The sequence below is a fragment of the Pristis pectinata genome, chromosome 23, assembly GCF_009764475.1.
Source record: "Pristis pectinata isolate sPriPec2 chromosome 23, sPriPec2.1.pri, whole genome shotgun sequence".
NCBI classification, from domain to species: domain Eukaryota; kingdom Metazoa; phylum Chordata; class Chondrichthyes; order Rhinopristiformes; family Pristidae; genus Pristis; species Pristis pectinata.
The window spans coordinates 3,854,961-3,867,238 of NC_067427.1; the positions used below are offsets into that span (position 1 = coordinate 3,854,961).

The 12,278-nt window shown below is 42.6% G+C and overlaps 1 protein-coding gene across 5 annotated transcripts in view; it reads right to left on the bottom strand.

Moving 5' to 3' along the window:
- Positions 1-12,278, bottom strand: part of LOC127582046 (DENN domain-containing protein 1A-like) — a 437,758-nt gene that overhangs the window by 23,748 nt on the left and 401,732 nt on the right. For all 5 annotated transcript variants that reach the window (XM_052037000.1, XM_052037002.1, XM_052036999.1 and 2 more), the window contains one exon: positions 7,338-7,426. In XM_052037000.1, the coding sequence (XP_051892960.1) occupies positions 7,338-7,426 (89 nt within the window). The remainder of the gene's footprint in view (positions 1-7,337; positions 7,427-12,278) is intronic.

The window sequence follows — 12,278 nt, forward strand, 5'->3', positions numbered from 1 at the left end:
GTGTGGGAGGTCAGATACTGCCTAGACCCAGACGCGTCTGAATGTTTGGAGACCTGGAGGAAAGAGTGCGGTCCGAGAACACGTGACCAGCAGCAGACAATTGCTTTAAAACTATCACTTTTCATTTCCATTTCTTTATATCAGCCACAGGAAAAAGAATATAGTCCATATATTCTTAGCACTACACGGGAAAGTAAAATTAAACAGTAAATTGAAAGGCATTACTTAAAAAAAAATTTACACACTGAATGCATTAACCTCTACAGCATCTTGTCTCAAAGGAACCAGCCAGCCCTCCTGGACTCATATATATTCCAAGTGGTGAATTGTTTGCAAAATATTAATGATGTTCATATAGCTTTATGTACAAGTAATACAAAAATTGGTTAATAAAAGATGTAAATTTTCTAAAGGAATTCAATTATAAATTACCTGACCTGTGCAGCAGAGGTCAATGCTCAGTCCTAATTAAAAATACTACAAAACCTTAGAGAAGAACATTCTCACTGACAAATTAAAGAGCTACATGAAATAAATTATTAGTAGGTTGCCATCAATTTATAACCCAGCACTCACCAATTCCTTCTGCATAATCAGCATGTGTGCGCGGACTGTAGATACAGGAATGGGAAAAGAAGGCCTTGACATGGCATGTGTCAAATGATATTCCTTAGAACAAATAATGTAGAATAGCAGTACTGTATTATAAACTGTAGATTACTGGAAATAATTACAGCCACTGGGGCTTACATTCTGGATTGAAACCCTTGCTTTGTTTTAAATATATATATATATATATATATATATATATATATATCATCAACTTTTTCCTCTGCAGATGCACGCTGTTTTATTCCTATTTGATAAAGGCCTTGAAATATATGAAAACTACCTTAAACTAACAGTAGGTTATTTAAACACTTCCTTTGTAACTGGTCTGTACTGCTTGCCATATTCCACAAGGAGGCAGTAAAGTTCCACAGCAGACGCAATCGCTCTCTCAGCGGAAACATTAATGAGCCAACCCTCGAATCAGTGCTAATTTACAACTTCTTGGAGGTTAAAAACATGTAAACATTTTGGATTTGGTGACGGTACCACAGAAACATTTACTGTTTTTCATCTTTATGCTGGGCTGGATTGCAATTGACAACAAACTGTTTTTCAGATTTTACAAGAAATATTCTAACTAAAAATATGCAAGGATTTACTGAATACTCTCTATATTCCGGAAAGGAAGATCTACATTTAGAGAGTGCAAAATCCATCAATAATTAATTTCAGCTGGGATTAAGATTTGTGATGGGAAATGTACAGGGTGCCAGCTAAGGTACACACTTGACAACCCAATATGACTATGTGAAACCTCCGACAGCCTGATCAGGCTTACTTAAGGTACTATCCTCGGTACAACACGATTACAAAGTTAAAACTAAGCTTAAAGTTGGGCAATCAGGAAATGGCTGCCTTCATAATAAACCGTGACCTTTATTTATTGGCTTTCTTGGTTCTATATGTCATTCCTCAATGAAGGGAACGTGTCAGAGTTCCATGCTCGGACCTCAGAGATGGCTGCTGGGGGGCGCACAGGCTTGTCTGTATAGATGGGTCTTTTCTCCCCCAGCAGCTTTGCCAACAGCCTGCCCAACATATGCACAAACTCACACCTCTTAATACAAAAATAGTCTTCAGGCAATTCTACTTTGCCTAGCAGCTTGTTACTTGAAATTCATGATAATAATGAGTGAGTTAATAAATGTGCAAGTTTTAGAGACAATAATTTGGACATGATTATATGACACCTTAGCTTATTCCTGCAATGGACCCTATCTCCTTGTGTTGAATAAGGTATGTTCACAAAAAGCAGGATAAATCCAATCTGGCTAACTATGCTGGCCTGCTCTCAATCATCGTGAAACAAGCTGTTGTCGACAGTGCTATCAACCTAAACTTCTACACCAATATCCACCCATTGATGCTGATTTGTATCTGCCAAGACCACACAGCTTTGGTCCAAACGTGGAACAAACTGCTGAATTATGGAAGTGCAGCGAGAGCAATTGTCCTTGCCATTACGGCAGCATTCGATTGAGGGTGGCATCAATGTGCCCTGGTAGTAGTGTACTCAATGGGCATCAAAAGCAAAATATTCCAGTGACTGGAGTTGTCCCTCACGTAAAGCAAGATGGTTGTGTTTGTCAGAGGTCAATCATTTCAGTCCCAGGATATCACAGTTGGAATCCCTCAGGGCAGGGTCCTCAGCAGAACCATCTACAACTGCTTCATCAGTGACCTTCCTTCCAATGTAAGGTCAGAAGTGAAGACAGTCACTGACGATGGCACAGTGTTCACAGTCCTGCACCAGCTGAAGCTGTTCTTGCCTTTGTGCAGCGAGATGATTCAGACATGGGCTGATAAGTAGCAAGTAGCACTTGTGCCACAGAAGTGTTTCAACAAGAGGGGATCTAACCCCTCAGCTTTGACCTCAATGGCTTTACCACTGCCTAGACCCCTGGGGGTCATCACAGAGCCTCAGTTGGACCAGCCACACAATTACTGCAGCTACAAGAGCAGGTTAGAGACTGGTACCTGATGTGAGTGATTCACCCTCTGCCACCCCACGCCCTTTTCTGCCATAAACACAGCACAAGTCTGGATTTGGATGGAATATTGTCCACTTGGCTGGATGAATACAGGTCCAACAACTCTGAAGAAGCTTGACTCCATCCCTGACGAAGCAGCCTGCTTGATTGGCAGTCCATCAACCAACCTTAACATTCATTCCTTTCACCACCAGCGCACAGTGGCTGCAGTGTGCACCATCAGCAAAATACACTGCAGCCAATCACCCAGGTTACTCCAACAGCACCTCCCAAATTTTTGACCTCTAATATTAAGGAGAACAAGGACAGCAGGTAGTCGAGGACACCACCACCAGCTGCAGGTTCCTTTTCAAGTAGTGCATCATTCTGACTTGGAAACACCCCGCAGGTCCCGCATTGTCTGAATCCAGGAACTCCCACCCCGTCAGCATCGTGATGGTGCCTTCACCGGAAGGACTGCAGCAGTTCAAGAGGGTGACTCTCCATCGCCTCAAGGGCAATAAATGCCACCCTTGCCAGCAATGTCCAGATTCCAAAGATGAAAGGTTCTTGACCCGACCTGCACAACCCTAACCCTACCTCAGCAACGGAACACTACGGACCACCTCTTGCACGACCATGGATTTGTCTCCGATTGTTTTCTTTGCACTAATGTCTTGCCTTTTTGCTTGCATAATTTATATTCCGTGTGTCCTTTGAATCTACGCGTCTGTGATGCTGCCAGAAGCAAATTTTTCATAGTACTTGTATACATGACAATACACTCAACCTGACTTGACCTAAATATCAAAAATATTGTGTAAATGGCTTAATGGTAATTAGTACCAGCTATTAATTTGTCAGTCTTATCCAGTCCTCTGCCCAAATTTATCAATCATCCACAGTCTTTGAAGGAGAAACCCTCCCCCACCTGCTTATCTTCCCCTTCTCACCTGGATTCACCTATCCCATCACCTGCCAGCTCTTGCTCCACCCCCTCCCCCAACCCCTCTATACTGGCTGTTTTCCCTCTTTCTTTCCAGTCCTTAAGTAGGGTCTCAACCCGAAACATCAACTGTCCATTTCCCTCCATAGATGCTGCCTGACCTGCTGAGTTCCTCCAGCATTTGTGTGTTGTGCCAGGGAGTATTTATTGCTGGATTGTGATCTCACCTGGTGGCTAACCTAGCTTCAATCATAGAACATATATTTGTTTGTGCACCGATATACCTGAGCAGTACCAACCAAAGAAGCAATGATCAGGTACAACACACAATCACAATTTTACAAAAATAACTCAATTTTGTAAAGAACAAATCCTCAGGCTGCCCTGAGTCTCTGTATACAATACAGCTTCGAATCCACTATACATTTCTGGCTGAGTTTCACATTGTGTTTACAGTAATCATCTTCCTGCTGTACTCTCAGCCCTCAATTCACTTTACCCATTAACTGTGCGGAAATTGGAACGGACCAGTTTTTTGCAAACTCTCTTCAATATAGAACAGTCATTATATTCTTGTTTGCAATGCTGCTTGGTATATCATGAACTATTTCCAGAATTTATCAGTATTTTCTCCATTGGATTTGGTACAGTGTCAAATAAAGCCTTAAATATTTTGGACTTTGAATTGTTAATATTTAGAATCCAAAATTTACGTAAAGCAAAACTGAAGGCTGGAGACGCAGGGAACCACCCGAGGTCAGCTCAACGCCATGAGGGGACAGCTGCTGCTTTGCTTGAAGTCTGCATGAAGTCAGTGCAACCATAACAACTCTCCCTATTAGCCAAACTAGGTAGTAACCATACAAATAAATGCTACACATGTCTATCAGTCCCAGGATGATTAAACTATCTCCATTTCGGTTGTTTCAAACTGATCCCAACTTTCCCAGAAGTAGACCCTTCTGCCTGCCTAATTTTCCCACTTCCTTGCTTTATCATGATCATAGAACATTTACCACACAGGAGGCTATTCAGCCCATTACATCCCTGCTGGCCAAAAGAAGACTCATCTCCAGCCTAACCACACCTTCCATCACTGGGTTATCCTTCTACCAACCACTTTAAGTCTAAGCTCCTGGTCCTGACCCCTCCATGAAAGGAGATGGATCATTTATATTGCAACAAACATAAAGCTGGTGGAACTCACTGGGTCAGGCAGCATCTGTGAAGGGAAATGGACAGTCGACGTTTCAGGTTGAGATCCTTCACCTGGACTGGTCCAGACGAAGGGTCTCGACCCAAAACATCAATTGTCCATTTCCCGCCACAGACGCTGCTTGGCCTACCGAGTTTCTCCAGCAGACTATTTGTTGCTCCAGATTTCAGCATCTGCAGTCTCTTGTGTCTCCAGGTCATTTCTATTTACTGTTTTAAGGCCAATCACACTTTTATACACCTCAATTCAGTCTTCCCCGCAGTCTCCTCTGTTGCAAAGAAAAGAATCCCAAGTCTATTTGTTAAAATGTTCCAGTCCTGGCAAAATCTTTGTGAATCCCATCTCCAATGCAAGCATGACTTTCCTGTAATGTAGTGACCAGATCTGTACACAGTACAGTGTTGCAGCCTTGCTCTCAGTCGGCTACATTGGGCAGGCCACATCGTCCACATGCTCGACACCAGGCTCCTGAAACAGACACATTATTCTGAGCTCTGTCATGGGAGAAGATTACCAGGTGGACAGAGAGAAAGATTCAACGATGTGCTCAAACCCTTGTTGAAGAAAGGGTTGTCTGGGAATCTGTAGCCATGACCACTGAAAGTGAAGAGCGGCAGCAAAGGAAATCAGGAGCACACAGAAGCCCTGGGTAAGTGGAATTAGGAGGTGCACCACCTCACAAAGTCCTCACCCACCCACCCCATTAGGCATCTCCTGCCCCATCGGTGGAACAATCTGTGGTTCCCACTTTGGTCTCATCAGCCATCCCTGAACCCACAGAATCAGACAGGAAGCAAATCATCCTTGATCCTGAAGGACTGCCTCTGAAAACACAGTGCTCCAAGCTAAGGCAGCTCTTCCCTCAGCTACCATTGGGCAGGAAGTACAGACGCCTGAAGTCTTACAGCACCAGGTTCAGGAACAGCTACTTCCCTTCGACCACTTGACTCTTGAAACAACCTGCACAACCCTAATCACTACCTCAGTACAGCAACACTATGACCACTGCAGTACAATGGACTTTTGTTTTGTTCTAATTGTGTTCTTTCTTGTATAATTTATGTTTAATATGTTTTTCTTGTGAATGTTGTGTTTCTAATGCTATGTGCCTGTGAAACTGCGGCAAGTAAGTTTATCATTGCACTTGTGCCCTCATGGACTTGTGGATATGACAATAAACTCAACTTTGAGGTCTAACTAATCCTGTATACAGCTCCTCTCTGCTCTTGCATTCTGTGCCTCAACTAATAAAGGAATTATTCCCCTAAACCCTTATAACTACCTTACTGACCTGCCCTGCTGCCTTTAAGGATCTGTGGTTAGGATTATTGATGGCAATACCTGCACCCTGAAAAATGAAATAAAAAAAAATTCCCAATGGAAGTAGCCCACAAAATGCAATGATGAGAATTTGGCAAAAATGACAACTAAATTGACAACCTCATTCAGTGAGGCTTGAAGTGTGTAATGTGGTAATATGACACGAACATTATGGGGTCTTTTTGCTTACAATGAAAAGTGAATATAACTCGACATACAGTATATAGCTTCTATTAGACAATCAACCACGAGGCAGGCACGGCTGAGTATATAAGTGTTATTTAGCATTGATACTGCCACTCAAGAAACAGACATTGCCTTTCACAAGTTGGTGTTGTAGAAACATTGGTGAAACACACAGAGAAGAGAAACATTTCGTTCCTTGTTCAAGTTACTATACTTCCAAGAACATCAAGTCCCAAAATGAACTGGAGAAAATTCAGACATTTAACCCAAGCTTGTAGACGACTTCAAGCTTGCAATTCTGTGTGTTGTTCTGTGATACACACACAACGCAGTCTGATGCACATCGATCCTTTTTGCCCTCGCACAGCAGCACTTCTTTGTTATTTTAATTCATTATTGATAACAAGAAGCAGAATAAAGTTGAGGGAAAAAAATCTGTCAGTTTCCTTCATGTAACCATTACTGGAAAAAGGAATGACTCAGACAACCATCTTCCACTATTGTGGCCAATTCTCCACTGAGGTAATCCTGTGCCAGCAGTTCACTGAAACAAAACCAGGCCCAAAAATAGAGGCAAATGTGTGAGTGGATTGCCAGACTTGGGTTAGCAAGTCAACATTATTAGCAGCAGTCATAAGGTCACATAACCAAGACCTAGCAACACATGAACATTACCTTTCTCATGCAGGTTCTGAATATGTGAAAGGTTCTCAGAGCACTTTGGATTTTTAAAACATGTTTTTGTTTAACTTTGTCAGATGTATTTTGAAGTATCTTGCAAGTCCTGTTGCAGTTTGACAAGATAAATATTAACTGAAGTTATACAGCAAAACACTTCACAGGTTTCCTACCTGACCCTGTCAAGGTAGTTTGCACAAGGGTAAAAATCCCCAGGACATAAAACCACTCAGTATGCTAAATGCAGGGCCAATATGCTAAGCTTGCAAACATAATTACCTGCAAATTGAGAATGTCAGGATTAAATAGGCTATTAAATGGAAAATTCAAAGTGTGAATTGTAAAAACCCATATATATATATATTCATTTTGGAGTATGAATGTTTAACTGCTAGAAGCCAACACTTACTGCTCTGGGCTTGAAATGGAAGATATTCGAGTCTCTGTTGGCAACGCATTACTTCTTGGCTTCTTAACTGCTGGTCTTGGAGGTCGTGCCTGTACACACATATTTATATTAGAAACCTTTTTAGTGCTACAAACAACTGCAGAGGTTATCACTAAAATTTAACTCTAGGTGCTCAGAGGTTAAAGAATTGTTAGTTTTGACAAAGTACTCTTAGTAACAATGAAAAGAAATCTGTGAAGACTTAGGGCAGTCTATGCAGCTACAAGGCTAAGCCAAAGAGAGAGAGCTCATCACCACTAGTTTTAGGTTGCCAACCTCCTAAAGATCAAACTTGCTCCTGAACTAAACTTTATATGAAACTCCAGCCATTGCAGTAAAGGTGGTTCACAAAACAATCCGTGGCCTGTTGAACCCCTGGTATACCTTGGTGCACTGTAATAAGAATGTTTGTCTTACCTGATATATTTTCAAATTTTAATTATGCTTCACACCTTCAAATGCAGCAATGAAGCAATAGCCTGTTACTGAGTAACAGATGTCATTAGATCATTACTCTTCAACTGGTCGAAACAGCTATCAGCTACAGGACCGAGATACCATCCATACTTGTAATCATTTCAGATTCTCCCATTAAATGGTAAACCTCCATCCAAGCACAGTGAAATCAACAGGTGCTGCTAACATGAAATGCATATTAAAAGGCATGCATATATCTTGAATTTAGAAGAAGGTGAAATTAAGGTGGTTTTTGAACAAAAGTGCAAAAAACTACACAAAAATGTTTGCATTGATAGCAAAAACAAATACTGTGTCGTTTATGGTATCTAACCAATGCTCTGCCACCTTAAAGGGGACTTAGGACTAAAGCAGGCACCCTGTGGACTAGCCACTATGCGCTGGGCAAGTTTAATATTGTAATGGTAAACTTATATGTGGAAGAGCAATGGAATTATAGATGAGAGAAGGTGTTTTTCAACTGAACGCAAGCAATGGGTTTCACAGTTTGTATTAAACACCCAAAGCTCAGAGATCAGACAACAGACTGGATTGTGTGGGACTACAGATCTGTCACCAAGTCCCAGACTTCCTGCACATGGGCCTGTGTCCGAGAATTATACAGGTTGACTGGTTGAGTGCCAGTGATTCTGCTGGGGACCACTGGCTGAAGGCAGCATGGTTTGTCTCAGTACAGCACAGGAACAGGCCCCTCAGCCCGTCATGAGGTGACTCCAGGGATTCGATGCTTCTGAACTACAGGCACCTTTATGGCGAGGGAGTCTCAGCTACAAGCAGAAGCATTCTGCAGTGATCCACAAAGGATTCCATGTGACATTATTATTGAAGAGTCTGGCATTGTGTGATTGGTAGAAAAGCATTGCAAGCACCTTTGGTAGGGTTTAACATTATGGAGCAGAACAGAATTACCAAAGTATAAATACTTCACATTCCAGACAGCTGCAATCATATTTAAGCTTTTATTTTGTATTATCACCAGCAACAAAACTTAACCAGACTTTCTAAGCCAACAGCTTGCATGAAGGAGAGGCTGCATGAAAGGGGACTTGAGTGGAAATCTGTGTACAGGTGTACTTGCACTGCAAAGCACGACAAGCTTTCTGCTAATGGGATCAATTAGTTTCCAACACTGAGACAGTCTTGGCAATTAAGGGGGGTGGTGGTCTAGTGGTTATAGAACACAGGTCCTCCCCAGTTACAAACGCCTGACTTATGGACACCCTGTACATACGAATAAGCCCTTGGGAGACCGGCGGGACGGATTTGCCGGCTGCTGCGGGGCTGCAGGCATCTTCTGCTGAGTGGGAACAGGGCATTTCCGTGTGCCTTGTCTCCCCCATCTCTCTCCCCCCGTCTCCCCCCCCCCCCCCCCCTCCCGAGATGCAACGACTGGGGGCTGGGTGGAGTAAGCAGAGCTGGGAGTGCTGAGCAGACTCACCGAGTCAGTGAGGCCAGCTGACGGCCGCCCTTCCCGCGCATGGCTCGTTCTCCGGTCACTGCTGTTTCTGTGACCCTCTCCCACATATTGTTGTCCATTTCAGACTTACGGACAGTGCAGGTTACAAACAGATCTCAGGAATGGAACCCTGTTGTAACCTCAGGACTGCTGTAGCAGACTGGAGACATTGTTTAAATTCCACAGCACTGTTTAAGTTACTCAACTGAAGTTAATAACCTAATCCGTGGGCTAGGATCTTGGAAGCTAGGTGTAGTTGCAAAGTCAGACCGGTGATCTATCACCCACTCCTTGTCTAACCCTTGTCCCTTTAGACATATACTGTATCACTGAGTATTATAGACACACGCATACACATTAAGTGCCCTGTAATCTACTCAGAATGAGCAATAAATGTCGTCATCTCAATGTCATCTAAACTTGGAGTGAGCTACTGTTAAATTCCCTACATAGCCAGCTACTAGATAGTATCAAAGTTATTTCATAAGAGTGCCCCGTAGGTCCTTTAGTAATTAGAGTCATCGTCATAGGGTCACACAGCATGGAAACAGGCCCTTTGGTCCAACTCATCCATTCTGACCATGGTGCCCACCAAACCAGTCCCATTTGCCTGTGTTTGGCCCGTATCCCTCTGAACTTTCCCTATCCATGTACTTATCCCAATGTCTTTAAATGTTGTTATTGTACCTGCCTCAACCACCTCCTCTGGCAGCTCGTTCCATATACGCACCACCCTGTGCGTGAAGAAGTTGTCCCTCAGGTCCCTTTTAAATCTTTCACCTCTCACCTTAAACCTATGCCCCCTAGTTTTTAGTTTCCCTTATTGAATGAATGAAAATTACAACTGACCAGGAGGAAGCGAGGCTACGGGCAGGTCTGTCACCGCAGCTTGTTTGTCCCTGGCTCTTCTTGCCTACTGTTTACCATTTGTTAGACCCTGCTATTCGCCTTATCCTGGCTCCTTTCCACTTTTCATTCACTTTCATCTGGCGTGCCAGAAACACAAGGAGGCTGCCACACAGGAAGCTGGATGCAGTGGGAGACTCCCCTCTCAGCACCTGAATGGACGTGTGTCGAAAGGCTCCCGTCTCTGAGCAGCAAGAGTCCATACAAGCAGAATGTTGAAAATGGCAATGCTTCTTCACGTCATGTGACAGGAAGAGGCATTTTGTTTGAAAACAATGTGCTGAAGTCTCATGAAGGGAGATGGAAAACTTTTACTGAAGTTTCTAGTCCTCTACCTATCGCAATCGTAGTCTGTACACTTCGTATGAAATCCAAAAATCTAATGTGGGGAGATTCGGGTAGAGAGGGAGAGTGGTTTTAAACTGCTGTTATCAAGGCATAAAAGTCTTGGAACCAATACTTTTGGATATCATCAAAAATACAGTCGCTGTTTAAAAGGTAATTAAGAAAACTAATAAGTCACATGTCAAGCTGCTGGCCAGAAACCAGTTCAGGAATGTAGCCCAAAGGTCTAATTATTGCCAAAAATGTTTGAACACCACATAAAATAGCAGTTACCCAGTAAATACTGTTTAATAATATTAAAGGCTATATAATTCAGCTATACTTTAAACAAGGATTTATAATAAATTTAAAGGTGAACAAAATAGCTCGTCTATTTTATTCTCACCCTGTTTCCTTCCACCCCCCCACCCAATTCACGTTTTCTCTCCCTTCACAAACACTTCACACATCCTACATTCAATAGATTCAACCATCTGCTTCCTTTGCAATCTTTGATACCTGTGACACTCTCCGTCACCAAAGGGGTAGACATTGCTGTTAGCTCTCCCCCCACCCACCCCCTTTCCAAGGTGGTGTGGCCACTGACAAGTGTTGTTGGCCCATCTTGGTGTGAAGTTGCTGGCTTCTTCTGCCACTTATTTTATTCCCTCACTGTTTTGTCTGTCAGATGCCTTGGACCAATTTTTATTTATGAAGCAGACTAGATAATGAAAGGGATTATCAATTAAAGACGGAGTCACAACATGGAACTTAATGTCAGTCTTTAAATATATTTAGCAGTTTTAGTTAAGGAGTTTTTTTTCCAAATGAACTATTACAGCTGGTTTAAAATCATTAAAGAACAATTTCTGATTAATGATCTTACATGAGGAAATGATAGCAGTAATTCCACAGATGTTACTTCATGGGATTTGGCATACTGAAAATCTGGGAAGCATTTTAGAAGTGTCAGGAGCTTGAAAGTCAAATTCTTGAATTTACTGATCTGAATGTCGGTTTTATTGACCGATGACTTTCAGAGCAAGAAATCTAAAACCACAGTCTGTGAGGTTGCAAACTGAACCAGCCATTACGTTTTGGGTGGGTACAATGTTCACTTTAATCAGTGAGATACGTGAGCAATAGCCCATTGTAGAAAAAAAAATCCAATTCTATATTCACTAACATTCTCAAACTTAAAAAGAAATGACAAAAGAAAGTAACTGAAGCATTCAGGGATTTAACTCTGTGCAGAATGCAACAAAAGTTTGGCAGAGAGGGGGAGGTTGTTCAACCCATGACCTCGGTGTAGCCAGTGCCACTGAAGAAAAGCATGGGGTCAGAGGAGGTCGGTTTGTGAACTTGCTGAGGAGGGGAGCCTGTCCTCAGACAAAGCTGCCCTTCCACACAATGGAGACAGCTTAAGCATGTGAACCCATTGGAAGGAACAGAAGGATTAAGTTTGTGGCAAGTTTGCCTGAACTTGCAACAGGGAGAAACATGGGGGAAAAGAACAACAGAGCTAATTAGCAGAGCTGAGCTGTCAGAGCGCAGAGCGCATGGCTCAGTGCCAACAAACAAAAGGGGATGCCTGGCAATCAGCAGGATCGATGGAAAAGACTGCTTCATTAGGGATGATAGAACGAAGTAGGAAGATAAAGAAAAAAGGCTGTTTAATTAAGCTTGAGCTGGAAGGTGATGCATGAAGCTTGCCTGTCATCGTGCTGCTAATACTTTCA